General features: G+C 35.9%; 1 protein-coding gene across 1 annotated transcript in view; it reads left to right on the top strand.

The window, feature by feature from the left end:
• The window catches only part of LOC149797897 (uncharacterized), a 53,542-nt gene that overhangs the window by 8,660 nt on the left and 18,674 nt on the right, over positions 1–26,208 (top strand). The window contains exons 3-5 of the mRNA XM_089962931.1: positions 11,627–11,715; positions 13,336–13,461; positions 21,180–21,334. Of these exons, the coding sequence (XP_089819057.1) occupies positions 11,627–11,715; positions 13,336–13,461; positions 21,180–21,334 (370 nt within the window). The remainder of the gene's footprint in view (positions 1–11,626; positions 11,716–13,335; positions 13,462–21,179; positions 21,335–26,208) is intronic.

Here is a 26,208-nt window from a genome sequence, read left to right on the forward strand (position 1 = left end):
GTCATACCAAAGTCTTACAAAAATGGTACTAACAGCTACCTCGCTTGGCACTCAGCATTAAGAGGTTAGTATTAGGACTGGTCGGCCTGGTGTCAGGATAATGTGAATGGGTGGGACATCATGCTACATGTCTATGGCATGATGCCCCAGTGCTAGACATCACTATAAACTGTCACACTGCAGACATTGTAGTGATATGACTGAAAAATTGTTAAAGCTACATTAAAAATCCAAATCACACACACAGAGAGACTAAAACGCAAAACAGATTCCTGGATGGGGGTCAAGAGTTCATCTTTCTGGAAAAAATATAAGTTTGTTTACAAATTAACACGTGCCTTGTGTCACATAGTCCAGGTATGACCTTGACTCAACTAAATGATTCTTACTCTGAGAAAGAATTTTAAAAAATTAAAACAAAGTTGTTTACCAAAAGTGTCACTGATTTTAAGGTCAGCAGTTATATACAATATTTCTTTTATTAGGTATTTACATCAATGAAATAAATTTTTAAAAATCAATCAAGTCAAACATAACTGAACTTAATTCTGGGAAAAAAAACAAGTCCAGTAAACAATATTACATTACACTAACATGTAATGGAATAAAAAATATTTTAAAACTAACAAACAATTAATTTAAATATACCCAACAACAAGTAGAAAATTTTCTGAGTTGTATGTATCTTATAAACACAATTGGTATGTGTATATAAAATATCATATTCATATGCATTGTATTTTAGCTAAATGACTTAAAAAGAAAATAGAAACTATAAACTGATGAATTTAACTGAGTAACTAAATTACAGTATTGTAATTGCAAGTTCGCACAAATGCTTAATCCAGACAAAAAAAAAATTTACTTTCTGAAAGTTCACTAGAAAATGGCACATGGAAAGATTTTTAAACTTGTTTGAAACAACCCCTGTACCATGTACGTGAGAGCAAATGCACCCATCTTTCAGATCATACAGTTCATCTTAATTTCTTTGTTGCCAATACAACATTGCCAGAACTGTTCATAGTCAACATACTGTAGAATTAATTTAGTATATGAATGAACTAAACCTTTTTCCAACCGAATCAACACACCCAACATGCAAGTGTATCCATTTTTAGAAAGAGGGGTTTTCTGAATATAACCTCTGACTTTATATTTATGATACAAAAGTCCATAGATAGAATTGCAAATGTAAGGTTTCATTATTTGTCTATGTACTTGGTGTAATGTTAGGCATTGGTTAAATAGTACTTGCATTGCTGTTTTAATTTTTTTGTTGTATTTTCACAAAAATGAGTTAAGTCGGAAAACAAGTTTGACCTTAGAGCGTCTCTTGAATTCTACAATATCCTTACAGCGTCTCTTGAATTCCACAATGTAAAATGCAATTATGTAGGTCAGAAATATATGGGACAATGTGTCCCATATATTTCTGACCTACATAATTGCATTTTAAAGCTAAATCTTCCATAACATAATAATTAGACTGCTTTCTATGAATTGTATATTTTCCTGAATATATTTGCAAAGGAGAGGTTGACACTATTGTTAGCGTGTAGTGCAACTGGAGAAAAATTGGACCCGTTAGTTATAGGCAAATCACGCAAACCCAAGATGTTTTAGGTCATTTAATTTAAGATCTTTGGGCGTTGCCTATGAATCCAACAGAAAGGCTTGGATGACATCAGACATCTTTTGTAACTGGCTTGTAACTATCAACAATAAAATGAAAAGAAAAAATTGTAACATTTTAATTATCATAGACAACTGCAGTGCACACCCAGATTTTCAGTTTAGTAATATAAAACTGGTCTTTCTGCCCCAAAATACAACATCTAAACTACAGCCCTGTGATGCAGGGATAATTCAGGCTGTTAAAATTAATTATCAGAAGAAACAGCTGCGACACATTCTTTCCAAAATGGATGATTGCTCTACAGCAATTGAAATATCTAAGACTGTCACTGTTCTGGATGCCATTTTATGGATTAAGTCAGTGTGGGATGCTCTGTTTGCATACTCCATTGAAAGGTGTTTTGCCAAGTGTTGCTTTTCTGTAAGTGTTGAAGCCATAAAGCCAGAGAGCAAAGAGAGTGAACAAGACGTGCATCCATTAATGGAACCTCTTCTCAGTGGCATGACATTGGAAGAATATGCCAATATGGATCAGTCTAGAAACTTCTAATGAAATCTCAGGGCCAGAAGGATATTCTTCAGAGAGGTAATTCTGGTACTTCTCCAACTGCAGACAATGATAGTGACAATGAGTCATCTGTTGGTGAATTTCTGCCTCAGGTTATTTCACATTCTACAGTCATAGAACATTTAAAGGAGATTAAAGAATATGCTTTACAACGTGGCAATCCCAAACTTTTGCTTCTTTGCTCAGAAATGGAGATACTTGCTGAGACCAAACAGCTGAGCAAAAAATATCAACAAAGAAGTATAATGGATTTCTTAAATGAAAAGTGATTAAGTGCATATAACAAGATACATATGTCATAGCAAACTGTGCAGTTTTTGTTACGTTTGAAACTACTCTAAAATGTATTGCCATGTGAAGTTTACTTATGGATATGATAAATATTACCTTTGTTCATTTCACAGATAATATACATGTACTAATATATGTACGTATTCATGTGATGTTCAAATATAAATTTGATTCACTTTGTTATCTTATTATATAAAGTTATTTTGAAAGGAATGCTTTCAATATTTGACAAGATTTATGAATAAAGGATATGATACATGTACATTGTTACCTATTGACCCTGGAAACCAGTCCATTTTCAGACACCTCTTATGGGAGACAGACTACCTGTCTTGAGAGACCGCTTTTGGTTGGCAGAATGGGCAGTCTCTCATAACAGGTTTTTTACTGTATTCATTTTACTGATTCTTTTCTTAAAATACAAATTGCTAGTTACATACTATTATTTAAGTTTCGAAACACAAGTTTGTATGTTTCTATCGTCAAAGGACAACTTTAGAGAAATTGGGGAGTGATAGTTGCTAACTTACTCAGGAAAGGGTTAATTGTCAATCAGCTATCAAAACTTGTCTGTGCAGTTGATATCAATACTATCTATTTGATGGCTTGAAGCCTGCATTTTGCCTTGAGCTATAACATAACACTAGAATTAACATGGCTAAGGTGAATGAGCATCAGAAAGTATTGTCACTCAATATAAAATCACAGTCCAAAGTCATTTTGTCTTCCTAACAGAAGAAGGTGAAGTTTTCATTTTTTAGGAGACTTGGTCACCCACTTCACCTGGTAGCATGATCTCTGCTGTCAAGATGGGGGATATAAGTGTGAGCAATGTCATGGTACTCCTTCAGCATACTACAAACTCCTTCATCATACAGACTACAAATCTTGGGATAAGATTGGGGTTGGTCTGTAAATGTGTACAAGCATTCAAATATTGTGAATAATACCAGATTTTGTAGGATTGATGGAGGTTGTTTTATATAAACTAAAAATAACTCTCAAATTATGATACTAACATGTACGAGAATTGGTGTGTATTGGTTATTGACTCGATCACTAACATGTGGGATGGGGAGAATTGAATTGAACGCAAGTCATGTGTTGAGGGTATAGAGTTTTGGCCCAGGGTTTGCAAATTAGAAACTTTACATTCGCAAGCGTTAAACTTTGTGTAAAAAGCAAAGCACATGACCAGTGAAAGGGGAATGTTGCCATTTCTGTTCTTAATATTTTATTGGTTGCCAGTAATTAGCACTCCTTTGTCATGCATAAATAATAATGAACTGTCTGTTGCTGACACTTAGTTGGTAATGCACAAGTGGTTAAATATATAGAGCAATACTTGTGTACTTGGTTTTCAGTTAACTATATAGAGCAATACTTGTGTACTTGGTTTTCAGTTAAATATGTAGAGCAATACTTGTGTGCTTGGTTTTCAGTTAAATATATAGAGCAATACTTGTGTACTTGGTTTTCAGTTAACTATATAGAGCAATACTTGTGTACTTGGTTTTCAGTTAAATATGTAGAGCAATACTTGTGTGCTTGGTTTTCAGTTAAATATGTAGAGCAATACTTGTGTACTTGGTTTTCAGTTAAATATGTAGAGCAATACTTGTGTGCTTGGTTTTCAGTTAACTATATAGAGCAATACTTGTGTGCTTGGTTTTCAGTTAACTATATAGAGCAATACTTGTGTGCTTGGTTTTCAGTTAAATATATAGAGCAATACTTGTGTGCTTGGTTTTCAGTTAACTATATAGAGCAATACTTGTGTGCTTGGTTTTCAGTTAAATATATAGAGCAATACTTGTGTACTTGGTTTTCAGTTAACTATATAGAGCAAGACATGTGTGCTTGTTTTTCAGTTAAATATATAGAGCAATACTTGTGTGCTTGGTTTTCAGTTAAATATATAGAGCAATACTTGTGTGCTTGGTTTTCAGTTAAATATGTAGAGCAATACTTGTGTGCTTGGTTTTCAGTTAAATATGTAGAGCAATACTTGTGTGCTTGGTTTTCAGTTAAATATATAGAGCAATACATGTGTGCTTGGTTTTCAGTTAAATATATAGAGCAATACATGTGTGCTTGGTTTTCAGTTAAATATATAGAACAATACATGTGTGCTTGGTTTTCAGTTAAATATATAGAACAATACTTGTGTGCTTGGTTTTCAGTTAAATATGTAGAGCAATACTTGTGTGCTTGTTTTTCAGTTAAATATATAGAGCAATACTTGTGTGCTTGGTTTTCAGTTAAATATATAGAGCAATACATGTGTGCTTGTTTTTCAGTTAAATATATAGAGCAATACTTGTGTGCTTGGTTTTCAGTTAAATATATAGAGCAATACATGTGTGCTTGGTTTTCAGTTAAATATATAGAGCAATACTTGTGTGCTTGGTTTTCAGTTAAATATATAGAGCAATACTTGTGTGCTTGGTTTTCAGTTAAATATATAGAGCAATACTTGTGTGCTTGGTTTTCAGTTAAATATGTAGAGCAATACTTGTGTGCTTGGTTTTCAGTTAAATATATAGAGCAATACTTGTGTGCTTGTTTTTCAGTTAAATATATAGAGCAATACTTGTGTGCTTGGTTTTCAGTTAAATATATAGAGCAATACTTGTGTGCTTGGTTTTCAGTTAAATATGTAGAGCAATCCTTGTGTGCTTGGTTTTCAGTTAAATATGTAGAGCAATCCTTGTGTGCTTGGTTTTCAGTTAAATATATAGAGCAATACTTGTGTGCTTGTTTTTCAGTTAAATATGTAGAGCAATACTTGTGTGCTTGTTTTTCAGTTAAATATATAGAGCAATACTTGTGTGCTTGGTTTTCAGTTAAATATATAGAGCAATACTTGTGTGCTTGTTTTTCAGTTAAATATCTAGAGCAATACTTGTGTGCTTGTTTTTCAGTTAAATATGTAGAGCAATACTTGTGTGCTTGGTTTTCAGTTAAATATGTAGAGCAATACTTGTGTGCTTGGTTTTCAGTTAAATATGTAGAGCAATACTTGTGTGCTTGTTTTTCAGTTAAATATATAGAGCAATACATGTATGCTTGTTTTTCAGTTAAATATGTAGAGCAATACTTGTGTGCTTGGTTTTCAGTTAAATATGTAGAGCAATACTTGTGTGCTTGGTTTTCAGTTAAATATGTAGAGCAATACTTGTGTGCTTGGTTTTCAGTTAAATATGTAGAGCAATACTTGTGTGCTTGTTTTTCAGTTAAATATGTAGAGCAATACTTGTGTGCTTGTTTTTCAGTTAAATATGTAGAGCAATACTTGTGTGCTTGGTTTTCAGTTAAATATGTAGAGCAATACTTGTGTGCTTGGTTTTCAGTTAAATATGTAGAGCAATACTTGTGTGCTTGGTTTTCAGTTAAATATATAGAGCAATACTTGTGTGCTTGTTTTTCAGTTAAATATGTAGAGCAATACTTGTGTGCTTGTTTTTCAGTTAAATATCTAGAGCAATACTTGTGTGCTTGTTTTTCAGTTAAATATGTAGAGCAATACTTGTGTGCTTGGTTTTCAGTCAAATATATAGAGCAATACTTGTGTGCTTGGTTTTCAGTTAAATATATAGAGCAATACTTGTGTGCTTGTTTTTCAGTTAAATATATAGAGCAATACTTGTGTGCTTGGTTTTCAGTTAAATATATAGAGCAATACTTGTGTGCTTGTTTTTCAGTTAAATATATAGAGCAATACATGTATGCTTGTTTTTCAGTTAAATATATAGAGCAATACATGTATGCTTGGTTTTCAGTTAAATATATAGAGCAATACTTGTGTGCTTGGTTTTCAGTTAACTATATAGAGCAATACTTGTGTGCTTGGTTTTCAGTTAAATATATAGAGCAATACTTGTGTGCTTGGTTTTCAGTTAAATATATAGAGCAATACATGTATGCTTGGTTTTCAGTTAAATATATAGAGCAATACTTGTGTACTTTGTTTTCAGTTAACTATATAGAGCAATACTTGTGTGCTTGGTTTTCAGTTAAATATATAGAGCAATACTTGTGTGCTTGGTTTTCAGTTAAATATATAGAGCAATACATGTGTGCTTGGTTTTCAGTTAAATATGTAGAGCAATACTTCTCTGCTTGGTTTTCAGTTAAATATATAGAGCAATACATGTGTGCTTGTTTTTCAGTTAAATATGTAGAGCAATACTTGTGTGCTTGGTTTTCAGTTAAATATATAGAGCAATACTTGTGTGCTTGTTTTTCAGTTAAATATATAGAGCAATACTTGTGTGCTTGGTTTTCAGTTAAATATGTAGAGCAATACTTGTGTGCTTGGTTTTCAGTTAAATATATAGAGCAATACTTGTGTGCTTGGTTTTCAGTTAACTATATAGAGCAATACTTGTGTGCTTGGTTTTCAGTTAAATATATAGAGCAATACATGTATGCTTGTTTTTCAGTTAAATATATAGAGCAATACTTGTGTACTTGTTTTTCAGTTAACTATATAGAGCAATACTTGTGTGCTTGGTTTTCAGTTAAATATATAGAGCAATACTTGTGTGCTTGGTTTTCAGTTAAATATATAGAGCAATACTTGTGTGCTTGTTTTTCAGTTAAATATATAGAGCAATACTTGTGTGCTTGTTTTTCAGTTAAATATATTGAGCAATACTTGTGTGCTTGTTTTTCAGTTAAATATATAGAGCAATACATGTGTGCTTGGTTTTCAGTTAAATATATAGAGCAATACATGTATGCTTGTTTTTCAGTTAAATATATAGAGCAAGACATGTGTGCTTGGTTTTCAGTTAAATATGTAGAGCAATACTTGTGTGCTTGGTTTTCAGTTAAATTAAGCTCGGTGTTAGTGACATATAAACACCTCCAATACAGTTTTCACACTTTAGGAACTGTGACAATTTAATTTTAATCCATTTAGTTGAAGGAATTTATAGGTGCTTGTACTGTTGATACATAGAGTGAATGTTTTCTATTATTGTGACAGTTCCATAGTACTATGGCATGAACTAACTAGGAAAATTAAATTAATGAACTAATTAGAAAAATTAAATTAATGAACTACTTAGAAAAATTAAAACTACTGCTTTTACTAAATGTTAAAAGAAGGACCAATACCTTTCTGACTTAATTCTTTTAAACTTTGATTGAGAAATGTGCAGGGATTTTTGTATCATTCAGAAAATGAAACTACTGAGAACAAGTTTACATTAGGATCTGGAAAAAACTTAATGAAATGAAATGAAATCAAAATATTTGTACGTAGGGAAATACATTTGTATAAAAGGTAAATACACATAAAAAATTTAAAGTTTAAAGTATTTATATATTTTTAGTTTTGTATTTAAAGTGTAGCAGTTTTAACATTGTGTCAGAATAATAGTAAATAATATGGTCCTGTCATTAACATGGATTTTGAGTTGGGGCAAGTATTTTATAGTCACTTGCCTTGATTTTGAGTTGGGGCAAGTATTTTATAGTCACTTGCCTTGATTTTGAGTTGGGGCAAGTATTTTATAGTCACTTGCCTTGATTTTGAGTTGGGGCAAGTATTTTATAGTTACTTGCCTTGATTTTGAGTTAGTGCAAGTATTTTATAGCCACTTGCCTTGATTTTGAGTTGGGGCAAGTATTTTATAGTCACTTGCCTTGATTTTGAGTTGGGGCAAGTATTTTATAGTCACTTGCCTTGATTTTGAGTTGGGGCAAGTATTTTATAGTTACTTGCCTTGAATTTGATTTTGAGTTGGTGCAAGTATTTTATAGCCACTTGCCTTGATTTTGAGTTGGGGCAAGTATTTTATAGTCACTTGCCTTGATTTTGAGTTGGGGCAAGTATTTTGTAGTTACTTGCCTTGATTTTGAGTTGGGGCAAGTATTTTATAGCCACTTGCCTTGATTTTGAGTTGGGGCAAGTATTTTATAGCCACTTGCCATGAGCCTGAAAAAAATATTTTGATCACTGTATAGCTCATAAAATGTGATGCTAACTCTGCTGTGTAGCAATGGATGTAACAAGATAACCAGGTTGTATTTCAGATTTACAACAGAACACTTGATGATGATACAAATAAAATGTTTAATGATGAATGGCATGAATGAGAAAAGAAATATGATCAATATGTGCGTGTATAGGATTCAAATATTGGACAAGTTAACATAATGCGCACGAACCTAATACAGTGCTGCAACAAATGAAAATACAAATAAATGACCTTACACAGTACAAGGACAAAGGTGAATGATTCACAGTGATATCACACGACAAAAAGAAGGATGTGTTTTACTCAGATAGTAAAAAATGTGGTACTTGACTCAAATAGCAAAATGAATTCACTCAAATAGTGAAAAAATGAGGTACTTTACTCAAATAGTAAAATGATGAAAACAAAGGGACAGATATACTAAATATCTTTATAATCCCTAAACACTGGGTATTACAAACCCCAAAATTAGCCCACGGCTAAAAGATTACATGTATGGAGTTACACACTCCGTCACTAGCACACTTGGCTACCAGTCACACTGGTCAGTCAAGCAGTCAGTGTTCCAGGTAGTCACCCACCATCGTTCAATTCCTTGGTCAATCAAGCAATCAGTGTCCATCAATCGATCAGCAATGTCCGATCTCCTGCTATTCGACCAGCAACACTGTTCACTCAGTTCTACGGCTGTTATGGTCAGCTTCTATGGTTCAGCTTTACAGCTGCTATGGTCAACTTCTATGGTTAGCTCTACAGCTGCGACTCCAGTCAGCTCTACAGCTGCAACTCTGAAAATACATCTAACACCATGTATTATGCATGACGCGGGCATATACGATAAAATGTAATGACGTTATATGCGGTAGCTATACACGTTACATTATCGGCACAATAATTATAAAACAATACACAGGATCGGAAGTGAACCTGTACCCGATAAGAATCCTATGGTACTAAACGTTTCTTAAAAAAGCAACTTTGTATTGCTAATATATATATCGCTTGCTAGGTCACAAACAAGAATAGAAAATATTTGCATTATGCTATGTAAGCCAAAGCTACACAAAAGTAAACATGGTAGTACAATAGCTATAACTTATACACATGAAATTAATAAATAACTCACATACCTCTACAGCTGAAGATGCACAAGTCCTTAAAGTAGACCGCTCACTGATAAGATGTAATATAATGTGTTGATTTAGTCTTACGGTGAGGCATTTAAACACAGATGATGTAGCCATATATCATCTGTGCGCTGAAAGTATTTGGTTCTTCCCATGTAAAGCACTTCACACATGCGGCATAGGATGAACCAAACTCGCTGTTTTAAAATATTGTATTATATACATAGATCACCCTCGGGTATCATTGTACTAAAAAGACGAAACCCGAGTACATGTGTTTAATAAATAAAAGGATTTTTATGATTCCGTGACAATGGAACTGTTGCGTTACACAGAAATGTAAAGTACACAATTAGTGGGAATTTGGATTGTATTGATGAGCATTGATTATGTGATAAATGCTCACTTTAAAACCATTCCCAGGATATAAAAGTGTTAGACACCTTGTAATGATATAAATGTACCTATACACGAGAAAGCTTTGTGATTTACTCATTATTTGACATGTTGTTTGTTCCAGTGTCTAATGGTGACACAGCTGACCATGGTCTGTCTATTTTGTCAAGAGTTTGTGAGCAAGGGAATATAATCCATGCATGCATGATAAGCCATTGTGCAATAGATGATAGATGTCAATTGTTTTTTGTTTGTTTTTTTCCTCCAAACTACAGTAAAGCCTGTATTGAAAGACCACTGCTATGTGAGACCGTCTGTCTTGAAAGACCATATTCTCAATGCAGATTTAATGATTATATACTGGTATGACCTGTTATGAGAGACCATACTTTTTTGACAGAAGGGATGGTCTTTCAAGAGAGGTTCTGTTGTATTAACCTTACTGAGTCTCACTCCACCGTGTGATTTGAACTTTTAACATAGCTTTAACAATTTTTTAGTCATATCGCTACAATGTCTGCAATGTGACAGTTTATAGTGATGTCTAGCACTGGGGCATCATGCCGCAGACATGTAGCATGATGTCCCACCCAGTCACATTATCCTGACACCAGGCCAACCAGTCCTAATACTAACCTGTCAATGCTGAGTGCCTAGTGAGGTAGCTGTTAGTACCATTTTTTAAAGTCTTTGGTATGACTCACTCCACCATGTAAAAATGCAAGTGATTTGATACAAATTAGAGCTGGTACTTCACAACACTTTCTTGCATTATGTAATGCAGTCTCCACAACAACAAAAATTGCATAATATATGTGAATCTTGTCATCCCTGATCAGACCCTTTCCCAGTTCTCCAAGCAAGAACTGCAAATGATTTATGCTAAGAATTTGATTTGTCAATGGCTCACTGAATTGATGACAACCATTTTTTACTGACAATTCTTAATACATGTATATCATTAATCCCTCACTGGTGTATTCAGATTTATTTATTTCACATCAAATATACATAAATTTTTGTCAGCATTAATATTCTTCACTCAGAATGGTAAGTGTAGGCTTTCCTGCAACCCTAGTTTTTCCTACTGTTTTGTCAGACTTACTGTTTTTCCCAACTTTCCAAAATGTCTCGCTATTGTTCAGATATTTGTTGACATATACAAATTACTGTTTTGTTAACCATATTATTTTCTCCATAAAGTCTATATACTGTCCCAGCTTTTTCCCTACTTTTTTAAACAAAAAGCATCCTTACTTTATCCCTACTTTTTCACAAAGGATTATTGTTATGATGATGAGGGGTCTTTGAGTTCGAGCTAGCAATGTTTCCACAGTACAACAACAACCTCCTAAGATGGGTGTGGGTGATTTCTGGCTTTGGTACATCCCATCTTCATTTTTTAAGAGCCATTTACTTTGTTCCTCATAAACAAAGTCATGACTTTAAATGGAGCTGGATGTCCTTAGCTTGCAAATATCACAAATTCTGGCTACGGGGATTTAAATTATTAATGTGTGTAAAAGAAATGGTCTCAACTCATATAGACTTTTGTCTACATATACCAGTTTTAAATTGCACACACATGTGTACTTTATCCAAATTTAACATTTCAGGTGAGCCCAGTAGAAAACCTGAGGATGAGGTTCTGGAGCCAGACCAGAATACAGTGTCTGCAATCAATGCCTTGGAGTCCCGACTACAGGTAAGCGACATTTACATAATTAGCTCATCGCTATGCAAGACAATCGTCATGAATTCAGCTTTTTCCATGCATGTATTATGGGCATGAATCGTACCTTTAAATGATTGGTTCAATTAACCTTTAAAGGATTGGTGCAAGTATCAAAGTCCACACAATAAAGCAAACCATGTACAGACATGAAATACCCATTTATGGTAGGGTCCCAAGACAATGCATTTTGCAGGCTGCTATGATCGACCCATGTCCACACAGATCCATTATTGATGTGGCAGATCACTCATGTCACAACAGATCAGTGTGCATAATGACAAATCTGTAGTTCCCCTTTTTTTAAGTGCATTTTAAATATACAGGCTGAACTTTATATTGAAAACATTTCAGACAAGTGTCATTGGATGTTTCATATATCAAGCACTTTAGAGGACAGGTAAGTGGGTAGGTGGGAGGGCAGGATTTGAATGGGCATCAGAGTGCAAATGATAAAATTTCCTAAAAGGATGAGTGGAGAGGTTGATTCTACCATGATTATGCTTTGTATCAGACTAATATATGACAGCATAGATAATCATTTGGCCACTGTGATCATTTGGCCACTGTGATCAGGGGAAAATTGTTTGATTTGATGAAGTCACAGGTACATAGACATCTTTCTGGAATGTTCAAGCCTGATGACGACTTGTATCTGTGGATCATATGCAAACTTAAATAATGATTTCAGTATTTATCAAACTTTCATATCAAATTTACATAATATGAGAACATTCCATTTACCAGGCTGGACTGTCTCATTTAGCATCAGGGGTGTTTATTAGAGCATTCCATTTATAATGAGAGAAGACATTTGCTGGACTGTTTTACTCAAGATAAGCATCTCAGAACAGTCAATTGATCAAGGGAAACTAGGTAGTTGCACTGGAATGTCTCATTTGACATAAGGGATGATTTACGTTGAATATCAGAACATTTCATTTACCCTGATGGAAGACTGGTAATCAGTTTGGATGGTCTCATCTAGCAATCGGGGTGTTTAAAAGTGTATATTAGAACATTCTATTTACAAAGCGAGAAGGCTGTTTGTCATGATCGACTGACTCCACATAAGGGTGTCGTAACTTGAACATCATAACATTTCATTTACCTAAGGGAAGACAATGAGAGAATGCATCATGCTGAACTCAACAAAAGGGTATTTCATAGTGCATCTTGCAACATTTAATTTATTATGAAGGTAAAAAAAAAAAAGGTTGTTGTGCTTGACCGATCAATTTAACATAAGGGATGTTTTGTTAAATATCAGAACATTCCATTTACCATGAGGAAAGACAAGTTAATATGGACTGTCACATTAAGCATGGGAATTGTTTGATAGTGTATACATGCATTAGAACATGTATTTTTCATTGCTTGAAGTGGTATTTCAGGTGGAGGAAACAAGAACTTGGAGGAAACCATTGACCTTGAATTTATGGCCCGTTGTCATCATATGCTTGAACCAGGGATCATCCTTTGGACTGTAGAGCTGCAAAACAAGCACATTACTGAAAACTTTTTTGCCAAATCTTTGAGTAATAGCTGGCAGTTGTACATATTGGGTTAAGTTTGTGTTTATTATCTTTGCAGAGGGAGAGATTTACTATACAAGAAAAAGAAAAACAGCTGGACACAAGGCATCAGCTGATTGTAGAGTCATTTAACAACTTACAGCATCAGTTGGAGGGACAGTCCCTGCCTGCAAGAAGACCACAGGTAATTTGAACTCAACAGGTAGAAGACTGCAGGTACTCAACAGGTAGAAGACCACAGGTAATTTGAACTCAACAGGTAGAAGACCACAGGTAATTTGAACTCAACAGGTAGAAGACCAGAGGAGATTATATGATGATCTTACAACTGATATTTGACTGGTATCCATTATGGGACCATCCATGCAGTACATATGCAAAATATCATTTTCAACCCCACCCACCCCACCTCCGTTTTTGGCATGCTGTATTCCCCCCCCCACCTTGCATATATACACGTTTGCTTAGTACCACCTACCCCCAATTTCATAGTTTTCTAGTTGTAAGTGCACAAGTCTCGAAAATGAAAAATGTTTATGCTATAAAAACATTTTAATACTGATCTTCAGTGACAGCTGGTCTACCACTTTGTCTTCAAGTGAATTTATGGAGCTTTGTTCTGACTGGGCTGTTCATGTGCAGTATCTTCAATCGTGCATTTCATATTAGCATGGCAGCGTTGTTGGCACACAGCCATACTTTTCAGATGCTTCAGCTTCTTCTGTTTCAAGGATGCATGATCATCAAAATCTCACCCAAATTTATTTGTTTTATTTTGATATTTGATTCCAATGTTGTCTTATTGATTTTTGTCTGCACATATATCTTAGCTTAAGACTTTTTCCTGAAACTGGCTAATCTTACCCAGAAGCTTGCTTTGTTGTGGAGTTTGAGCAGAATCCTCGTTCAGTTGCAGCAGTTGACGAAGCTTTACCTAGGCAGTGATTGTATGAATCAATTGCTGCTGAGTCTGCATTCATGCAATTTTTGGCTCCTCTGTGGAAGAGGACACTAAAGTACTCAGATGTGACCAGAACAATAACTGCAGTTATTTTTAATGACTCTCTGAGCTTAACCTAAGTAAGAGAAAGCAACAAAACCAAAAGTTTTTGTAAAACTGAACAAGTAATTTAATTTTCTAAATTAAAATAATTACAATTTAAGAGGAATGTGCAGTATTGTGAATTAAATCCAAAATAATCCTGAAAGTTCTATCACAAGTTAAAAAAATTGAGTGTTATCCAGAACATCTTTGAACAAATTCACAATAACCACAAATAATGTTTAGAATAGTTGTTCACTTCTCAACTTAAATACATCTCCATGACTCTATTTCAACTCTATGTTGCAATTCATCCAGCCATGACATTTGTCACATTATATCCGCACCTTACAGATATTGCAACACTTCATCCAATTAGAAAAGTACTTAAGACTGTACACAGTTCATTTACTAGAACTCAAAGCCAAGTAAGCAGCCTATTTATAGCTTATCGTAAATAAGATTTACACTCATAGACAAAAATTAGCTATGTAATATCTTGTTTATAAATGCACTTTGCTATCTAGTCATAGATCAAAAGTTAAACACAAAATCAGCAATATAGATATGCATAACTTTTCTGTGCGAGTTCACATTCACATGAGGTTTCTTGTCAGTTGATTTTGTCCAACAACCAATTGCTTTCTTTCTGCTGCTCTTGTTTACATATCAGCATGACTTTGCACAGTCTTGTACAAATTTCTATACTTGCTATTGTTATCCATGTTTGAACATAAAAAATTAATATAATTGAAATAAATATATTCGATAATAATTATTATTTCGCAGAACTAGTACACTTGGAATGACATCACTGAGTATATAGTGTACTGGTATTGTTCTGGGTATCTCCAGTTATGGAGAACTGCTACACTTGGTATTAATAACCTTTTATTGTACCATGTCCCTTCACCCCATGGGCAGTGGCAGATGCTTTATCTGCTCTGGAAATGGACCCACCCGCCCATCCACGAGTTTCCTGCTGCCTTGCAGGTCGGCTTCGGTTAGCCTAAGGCTAAGGGAGTAAATCCTGTAAGAAAATCCGGAGTGGAGACCCTAAGGCAGCTGGACGATGTACTACATCCCCTTCTGGCAACTCCTTGGTCTGGAGAGGGATGGGCTCCACCAGATGACTTTTGCCCAAGACACATTGATAATGCTGGACAAATCTGAACTTACCATACCGGATCGGTCATCGCCCGGGTCAACAAGGACCATGCCTGCTGTTGTCCACAGGACGGAGGTGACGAGTTTGCTACTGGTACTCTGCAAAAAATCAGAGCGAGAGACAGCATTGCCATCGTCACTTGGAACATTAGAACTCTGGTGCAAATTGGAAGACTCCAAGAGTTGACACATGAGCCGGAACACTACACACATGGCACATTCTGGGACTCTGTGAAGTTAGATGGAAAGCCCTAGGAGAACACCAAACTGAAGATTGGCATATATTATACTGTAGTGGAGAGTGTGACAAGTCCATAAATGGAGTAGGCTTCCTTGTAAACAAAGCCATCAAGGGATCTATGCTTGAATGCTGCCCCATATCTAGCAGAATCATTTCCATTCGTCTGAAAGCATCTCCCTTTATCATCACAATTATCCAAGTCTATGCTCCAACTACCGATCATGATGATGAAGAAATAGAGGAGTTTTACAACAAACCACAGGGTATTCTAAACATGGTCAGTAAAAAAGACATCCTCATCATCCAAGGAGACTGGAATGCCAAAGTTGGCAAAGATGCTCTAAAAGACTTTGAAGATCATTGTGGACCTTCTTGCAATGAGCTTACCAATGAAAGAGGGAGACGGCTGCTCGAGTTCGCAAGCTACAACAACTTGGTACTAGCCAACACCCTGGGACAACATAAAGCTTCACGATTCTGGACATGGCACGCACCAAATGGAACCCATCACAACCAGATCGACTACATACTGGTTCAAAACTGTTACCGATCTGGCATCAATAGAGCAAAAACAAGGACGTTACCAGGTGCTGATGTTGGGAGTGATCACGACCTGTAATTATGAACTTCCGAGTGAGGCTGAAGAATATTAACAAGCCACAGAACATCAGGCTCAAATTCAACCTTGAACAACTGAAGGACCCTAACATCTGCAAGTCATTCCAAGCCACAATTGGAGGAAAATTTGCTCCACTCCTTGTGATGGATGGTGATGTCAAAGGGATGACAGACACCTTCAACACAGTCATGACAGCAGCTGCCAAGGACATCATTGGCCGCCATCGCCCGAAGAGAAAACCCTAAGAGATTCTGAAGTTGTGTGATGCCCGAAGAGAACTCAAAAACACCAGACACACAACAGGGGCAATGGAGTACCGAGAAATAAACAAGAATATCAGAAAAAACTTGAAGAAAGCAAAAGAAGATTGGATTGGACAAAAGTGCACAGAAATAGAGAGCAGTCTGATAAAGAATAACAGCAAAAGGCATTCCAAATTGTGAAAGACCTCACCAGACAGAAACAACCAAGAGTCAGTACCATTCAAGACAAAAATGGAAAATGCCTCACAGAAGCGAGTGACATTGCAGAAAGATGGACTGAGAATTGCAAAGAACTCTACAACCATCATTCCACAGGAGACCCAGTGGTGCTTGAAGTTCCAAACTCCTCAAATGATGATGACTTCCCCATTCTCAAAGAAGAGGTGGAATTGGCAATAAGAGCACTGAAGAATGGGAAGGCAGCTGGAGTAGACAACATCCCAGCTGAACTTATCAAGAATGGGGGGGGGGGGAATCAGTGAAAGAGCTACTAACAAAAATCTGCAACAAGATCTGGCAGACAGGTGAATGGCCAACACAATGGACCCAGTCACTGATTATAACACTTCCCAAAAAAGGCAATCTCCAGCTGTGCCAAAATTACAGAACTATCAGTTTGATCAGCCATGCTAGCAAGGTAATGCTGAAGATCATCTTGAACAGACTGAAACCACAAGCAGAAGAAATAATCGCTGAAGAACAGGCTGGGTTCCGGAGTGGAAGAAGCACAACAAAACAAATATTCAATCTCAGGGTTCTGTGTGAAAAGTACTCGCAACACCAACAAGACATCTATCATGTGTTCATAGATTTCAAAAAGGCCTTTGACCGAGTGTGGCATGAGGCATTGTGGGCCACAATGAAGAAGTATAACATGGGTCAAAAGTTAATACCATCAAGCAGCTGTATGCCAAGGCTACCAGTGCAGTAATTGCCCATGGTTCTGTGGGGGACTGGTTCCAGACAACAGTGGGAGTGTGTCAAGGCTGTCTCCTGTCACCCACGCTTTTCAACATCTATTTAGAGCGCATCATGAGCGAAGCCCTGGAAAACCACTGTGGAACAGTCAGCATTGGAGGGCGTAACATCACCAACCTCCATTTTGCAGATGACTTTGATGGGCTGGCAGGCAGTGAAGATGAGCTTGCCACCTTAGTGAAGAACCTGGATGAAACATCTTCCAGATTTGACATGGAGATAAGCGCTGAGAAGACAAAGCTGATGACAAATAGTGGCAAACAAATCTCAGCCAAGATTAAAGTCAGAGGACATGAGCTGGAAACAGTGAGCCAGTTCAAATATCTTGGTTCCATAATCACTGAAGAGGGATCAAGAGCAGACATTTTGTCAAGAGCAGCACAAACAATGGCAGCTATGTCAAAGCTAAGACCCATCTGGAGAGACAAGAATATGTCTGAAAACTAAAATCAGACTATTGCGAGCTCTAGTCATCTCAGTCTTTTTGTACTCATGTGAGGCCTGGACCCTGACAGCAGAATTACAATGAAGAATCCAGTCACTTGAAATGAGATGCTACAGAACCATCCTTGGCATCTCTTACATGGACCACATCACAAATGAAGAAGTGCGTAACACCATCAGGTGCAAAGTAGGCCAATATGAGGACCTCCTTACCACCATCAAAAAGAGAAAGCTGAAATGGTGTGGCCATGTCACTAGAGCCAACAGTCTGTCCACAATAGTCCTGCAGGGCAGCTACCAGGGTGGCAGAAGGGGAGGTAGACAGAGAAAAAAGTGGACCGACAACATCAGAGAATGGACCAGGAAAAGTTTTGCGTAGACACAGGCATTGGCACATGATTGAGACAAGTGGAGGGAACTGGTCAGATGTTCAACAGCACAGTGCCTTGATGACCACACTAGGTCATGAGTCTGATGATGATGATGATGATGATTGTTAAATAAGAAAAGTGGATTTTCTTTTGCACCATTATAACGGTCAATAATAATAATAATAATAAATACAAGCTTCAGTGTTAGAATGTCTAACATGAAGTGTCATTCGATGGTGCCCAGAATAAGGAGTACAGGAATTAAATCTGTGAAATCATTCCAGTAAAATTGAATCCAGTTATGGAGAACTGCTATACTTGGTATTAATAACCTTTTATTGTACCATGTCCCTTCACCCCACTAAATTTCTTCTTGCACGTGGACAGCTGTTGCCAAGATGTTACATTGCAAATGCTCTCGAAAAATCTGCTATTCATTGTGGATGATTCTATTTCTTTGAGAGAGTTATAAAGGGGTACTATAGTATTAACACACCCTCCCATTTGTTTGTACCCCAAGTTCCAAGTTTAACAGCAAAAAGGTGATACAAAAAATGCACAAAGTTTAACCATTTCATTCATCGGTTTATAATTTCTAATTTGATTGTTACCAGGGGGTCCAAAAACTGTCAGCTTGTTGATATTTTGAATCCAAAAGGAGTTTGCTTAGTAACAGGGTAACCTTATTTGAATGGGTGAGTTTATATTTTCAAGCAGCAGATGTGATCATTCATTGTTTGATAATCCCAATAATTCCATTAAGTCTCGAGGTATGTACACGAGTTCTGGAGTGTCACAGTGATTCAGTTCTGATTGGTGGTAATTGGTATTAATAACACGAGTTATGGAGTGTCACAGTGATTCAGTTCTGATTGGTGGTAATTGGTATTAATAACACGAGTTATGGAGTGTCACAGTTATTCAGTTCTGATTGGTGGTAATTTGTATTAATAACATGAGTTCTGGAGTGTCACAGTTATTCAGTTCTGATTTGTGGTAATTGGTATTAATGACACGAGTTATGGAGTATCACAGTTATTCAATTCTGATCGGTGGTAATTGGTATTAATAACACAAGTTATGGAGTGTCACAGTTATTCAATTCTGATTGGTGGTAATTGTGTGTTCAAGACCAGGCACAAACAGTAACCACCAGTCAGAATTAACTGTAGCTTAATCACACTGTGACACACAGGATGTACTAGCATCCAAGCTCAACCCAAACAATGCAAAATATAAATTTTGCATGAAAGTGGTTTTAAATAATTTGTAAAGAACTTTAATTGTACATTTGGAAGAAGTTTGGAATGGATTATATTAAAAAAAACCAAAACAAATTCGCACATAATCGGCATGGGGCAGATTACAAACTGAATGAGTTACGAGTTTTATTAATTTGTTAAAGGGGAGTGAGTGTTGTCCTTAATTTCCTTTTTCACTGACAGAACTGAGTGCCTATAGCTACAGTTGCTGGTTATCTCCCCTCCCACATTCGGATTATTTCTAGATAAAATTTTGCTTGCATGAGAAATTTGCACTATTTCTTTTGTTTTGAAGATAATACCATAATGCCTTCCAACTTTAAGCGAAGATCTGAAATTGTTAATAAAATGTTTTTAAAGCCTTTATGCAGTGCTAAACAAATGGCATAGATTAGTCCTTTATCAGATCAAATGGAGCAGCCTGAAATTGCTGAAAAGGTTTATAAGGAATCACCCAGTACTAATAGCTAGTTTTGTTTGGAAGTAAGTTTTGTTGTTTTGTCAAAGATGAAAATGTCATAATAACAGATAAGTTTGAGTCTGCAATCTGCATACTGGAAATATGTCTACTATGTTGACACATAAAACAGTACCACTCTGCCATTGAAAGTCCTTCTTAAGATTACAAGACCATAAAGTTCATATGTGTATCAATGATGTATTGTATCAGAGGCTGTGTATCACAAATCATGTTGATACATGGCAAAGGTGTATCGTTTCACCCTTGTTTTCACAAAAAATATTCCTTAAATTGGTAGGTTTGATCTCACTAGACAAAGTCATTGCATCTTTACTGGAACCTAGGATGTATCTTTGATGTGTAATTGTGAAAATCTCACTAAAATTGAAAGTTCAATTTTTTTTTTATCTCTGGGGGCATAATCACACAAAATAAGGATAGTGAACAAGTGTATTTGCATGTATGAGAGAGAGAGGAATGTTATATAATCTTTCTGCAGTTTGATCAGTTTCATGGGTGCATGTTTTATTTTGGTTTGGAACTCTTGAGAGACTCATATTTTTTGACTGCATGAGATGGGGGAACCTGGAATTTTCTTTCAAATCAGGATCTGTTTTGTTTTCTTTTACCTCAAGATATTAAATCATTTTCAACTGATTTAATGGATATAATTATTTTTTATTTTTTATTATTAAAGTCTGAACAAAAATATTTTTTCTCATGAGAATGGGGAGATGGGTGATTTCAAAGACAGTGACAGTTTCACCTGAGTCACTTTTAACTGATAAATGATGGTCACCAAACTGGATACCAAATTTTTGAAGTTTTGTCACAGGAATTAGACAAAATGATTACCTCTGGCAATGTTAGAAACTGTAAGCCCTGGTTTCATGTTAAAGCTAAGCCAGATACAGGTGATGCACATCAATGTATGTTTACAGGTGAGACATCAGGTTTATGGAACACCTTTTGAATTATGTGCCCTTTTATGTAGAAATCTTTATTCATAATTTTTTACTTTACGGATGTAAAGTGATAGTTATATTTCTATACAGGTGGAGTTGCTTCCCTTGGTGCAGTCTTCTAAACCAGACTCTGTTCCTCCAACAGAAATCAAGCAAATAGACTGGGTCCAGGTTAAATGCATTTGGCAGAGACTGGTTCATGATAAGTGGGTTACTGGAGTAGAGTTTGTCAACCAATCCAATATGTAAGTTTTGTTTAGATTTACCCAGCTTGCAAGTGCCAATATTTTCTTATTGATGCTAATGAGTCCAGATTTCTTCTTAGATTTCAGTTAAATTTAATGTGTACCCTAAAAAGATAGCTAGATCTGGGATGTATTCAGTAACAAGCAGTGAATTTTCTGGTTATTGCCCTTTCTGGCACAAAAGGATTTACCAAAATGTTCATGTAAATGATCTTGGGTCTTCTTTTCCACCCATTTTAGCATGGAGATGTATGTGAACAAGATCTTTGACTAGTTTGATAAACAGCAGTTTCTGTTAGCGAATTTATGACTGTTTCTGTGCAGATTGCACCAAATTCTTATTGGTAACACTGCCATATACATTTAATTTGTATGCCATATTTGTCGGAGGGGCATATATTGTTATCTTTGTGGAAGTATATCACATGGCACCAGTTTTCATACATTTATTTTCTAATCAATAACTTTTGGACTAAATCCAGTTTTGTTATGAGGCTTTATATGAAGAGGGCACAAGATTTGCAATGTTTTCTGACAAATTTAACATAGTTACGGCCCCTGTTTAGCACTTAACTCTGCATATCAAACCAAGCTTTCTTTACATGCACTTCAAAAAGTGTTGGGGATATTGTGATACTATCTATCTGTCTATCCATCCATTTGATATTACATTCTGTCTATCCATCCATTCCTCTGTCTGATATTGCCTGTCAATCCTTCCATCTGTCTCATGTCACATCTAAACTGTTGGGTGGAAAATCGCCAAACTTTGTTGCTGTATTTGTCATGTAGAAAACATCTGCAGTAGGGGTTTTGTCCTTGAATACTGCTCCTGTTCTTTGGGTCTCTGGGAAAGACTCATGCCCCTTGGGTCTCTAGAAAAGACTCATACCCCTTGGGTCTCTGAGAAAGACTCCAGCTCCTTGGGTGTCTGGAAAAGACTAATTCCCCTTGGCCCTGTCAGAAAGACTCTTGTCACTTGGGTCTGGGAAAGATTCTTGTCCCTTGTGTCTCTGGGAAAGACTAATGCCCCTAGGGTGTCTGGGAAAAACTGATGCCCCTTGGGTGTCTGGGAAAAACTGATGCCCCTTGGGTCCCTGGGAAAGACTGATGCCTCTTGGGTCTTTGGGAAAGACTCTTTTCCCTTGGGTCTTTGGGAAATACTGATGCCCCTTGGGTTTCTGGGAAAGACTGATGTCCCTGGGATCTCTGGAAATGACTCTTGTTCCTTGATTCTCTGGGAAAGACTCATGTCCCTTGAGTCTTTGGGAAAGACTGATGCCCCATGGGTCTCTGGGAAAGACTCATGTCCCTTGGGTCTCTGGGAAAAACATGCCACTTGGGTCTCTTGAAAAAACTCATGCCCCTTGTGTCACATTGAAAGACTTGTTCCTTGGGGCTCTGGCAAAGATTCCTGTCCCTTGGGTCTCTTGGAAACACCTGCCCCATGTGTCTCTGGGAAAGAGTTCAAGTTCATTTGTACAGAAATGTCACTTGCAAAGACATTATCATATGTTATTCAGGCTAAATGTCATATGTGCAGTCATTGTAGGAAATCATCATTATGGTCCCATAGTCACGGTCTGGATGTGCTCTGAGTTGCTGTCTGGATGTGTGTGGGGTTGTTGTTGTATCAGTGTGTGCTCTAAGCCACTGTCTGGATGTATGAGGGTGGTGGTGGGATGGAATATGTGGTAAGGAGCATAGGGATAAATGATGACAAGAAATTGCAGTTGCTTTCATTAGCTTTGTTATATATGTTTGAATATGAGTTTTCCTTAACATATTTGAAATGTCGATGTACATGTTTACTAAGATTGCAGCAGTTGTCCATTCAGCAAGTTAGTTAGTGATCAGTCAGTCTGGAGTACAATTTACCAAATGGAGTGTGTAATACCTGGTGATATAGACAATTTCACCTATAAACAATACCCAGTAACTGAGACTTCTCCAATATCCTCTGTTAACAATACCTGGTAACTAACACTTATCCATGAAAATAATTCCTGGTGATATATACATTTGCCGTTTAAAACAATACCTGGTGGCTAACATTTTGTCCTTATTAAACAATACCTGGTGATGTCTGCATTTTCCCTACAAACAATACCTGTTGAATCAATTTTTTTTTCCCTGTGAACAATACTTGATGACCTGGAATGTTTCTCCTGTGAACAATACCTGGTGTATCAGATATTTTCCCCTATAAACAATGCCTAATGACTAAAGTTTTCCCCTATCAACAATACTTGGTGACTCAGACATTTTCCTCTATAAACAATCAACAATACTTGGTGACTCAGACATTTTCCTCTATAAACAATGCCTAATGACTAAAATTTTCCCCTATCAACAATGCTTGGTGACTCAGACATTTTCCTCTATAAACAATGCCTAATGAGTAAAATTTTCCCCTATCAACAATGCTTGGTGACTCAGACATTTTCTTCTATAAACAATCAACAATACTTGGTGACTCAGACATTTTCCTCTATAAACAATGCCTAATGACTAAAATTTTCCCCTATCAACAATACTTGGTGACTCAGACATTTTCCTCTATAAACAATGCCTAATGAGTAAAATTTTCCCCTATCAACAATGCTTGGTGACTCAGACATTTTCTTCTATAAACAATCAACAATACTTGGTGACTCAGACATTTTCCTCTATAAACAATGCCTAATGACTAAAATTTTCCCCTATCAACAATACTTGGTGACTCAGACATTTTCCTCTATAAACAACATCAGGTAACTTGGAAATATTGTGATGCATTTTCTCTTATAAAACAATACCTGGGGACTTGGGCATTTTCCCCTATAAACAAGACATGGTATATCAAACTTTTTCTATATCAATTAATTATCTCACCTGGCCATAGCGTAGGTTAGCTTATGGTACGTCCCTATGTCCATCATGTGTCACTCGGTTTAAATTTTTTCTGGTAACAATTGAAATTTATAACTTCTTAAAGATTGCTAAACAGAATTTGATCAGCTTTAAAAGAAAGAGACCTGGCATGAAGATCTTTAAAATTTGTTCAAATGATGCTGATCTACGTTTAAATACGACTGTCGTTATTAAAATAAGTTTTAGATGGCTTCTTGGCCATGGCTGCTTAACAGAAATTGACTAAATTTGACAGAAAGATGCCTGGCTTGAAGTTGTTTAAGATGGCTGAAAGTAAGCCAATATATTATCAGATTCAGCTGCTGTTGTTAATAATTAATAGATAAACCTTGGAAGGACTTTGTTTTTATCAACCAAATTCGATAGAAACCATCCTGACATGAAGGCCTTTCTGATTATTTTCAAATGATGCCAGTCTGCTATGAATATGGTCACCATTTATAAAATTATTGAGATGACTTCTCAAAAACTGCTCAACAGAATTTAATCTAATTGGACATAAAGCATCTTGGCCTAAAGAGCTTTCAGAATTATGCAAATAATACCAATCCACCATCAAATATGGATGCCATTGGTAAAAACAGAAAAACTTTAACAGCTTCTTCACTTCTCAAAAGAAACTCCAAATTATTTTAACCGTATTTTATAGAGAACATCCTGGTGTAAAGACCTTTAAAATTTATGCATTGGTGCTGTTCTGCCATCAAATAATGCTGTCGTTAATAAAATCAAAAATATTTACACAACTTTATTAAATATCTGATGATGGAATTTGATTTTATTTGACATGGAGAGTCCTGGCATAGAGGGCAATTCAGTTTTTTAAAATTGATGCTGCGTTGCTGTTTGAGATCAGTGAGGATACAGAAGTTATGGAAACCTTAAAACTGTTTGCCATCAAATATGGCTGTCATTTCCAAAAATGGAAATCCTTTATTGAGCTTTTAAGATGTGTACAAATCATTCCAGTCTGCGTTCACATATGGCTGCTGTTGCTAAAAATGAACTGTTAACAATTTTTCGCAAAATACTGTAACAGGCTTTGATCAAATTTCTCAGAAAGGGTCTCAGGTTGAACACTTGTCAGATTTATACAGAGTATGCTGTTCTGCCATCAGATATGACTGTCATTCGAAAAAGTTGAACAATATTTACACAACTTTATGTAAGAGACATGCTGATCAGAATTTGATCAACTTTGACATAACGCCTCCAGGAATAGAGCGCATTTTGCTATTGGACAAGTGACATCAGCTATAGACGACAAAACAAAAGCTACAGTAACCTTGAAACAAGTGTTTTCAATGCATATGCAATGAATAGCATTGGAAAAATATTCAACAGAAAGCATCCTTCTGAACCTGATTTAGTGTTAGAGGAAAGCAAGGGAAGGAACCCAAAATATGAACTATTTGCAGTCATAGGTTTGGGGGTTATGCAGAGTTGTACCCCATGCCAAAGATGTTAAAAACATTTTTTTAAAATTTAGAATAAAAGATATTTATATTTTAATAGAACAGTATAAACAAGAAAATGAGATAGGGATTTTAATGAATGATTTTATAATTTAAACTGAATTAAACAACAATATAACAACTAATACTGTAAGTTAATAATTTGATAATAGAATTATATTTAGAAGACTAGTTTTGTAAAATGTCATTTAATTTTGGTTTTTTCATGTGGTAGATTCTTACAGTTGTGCTTATTCCAAATGGAATTTATAGAAAAAGGTGGATTTAAATGGACTTCAACTGCTTTAAACTTTTCCAGAAACTGGTGAAAATTGAATTTAACAAAGGTCTTGTTAATGTAAATTTTAAAACCAAATTTCAACTCATTCCATGAAATCCTTTCAAAGGCGAAATAAGTGGAAACTAAATTGCAGGGCATAAAAATACATGTACACTAAAATACAAAGTAGCAGGCAAAAAACGTTTAAAAGTGACTCATTCCATGAC

This window comes from Sinohyriopsis cumingii, chromosome 6, assembly GCF_028554795.1.
Source record: "Sinohyriopsis cumingii isolate HCF-2022 chromosome 6, ASM2855479v2, whole genome shotgun sequence".
Lineage (NCBI taxonomy): Eukaryota > Metazoa > Mollusca > Bivalvia > Unionida > Unionidae > Sinohyriopsis > Sinohyriopsis cumingii.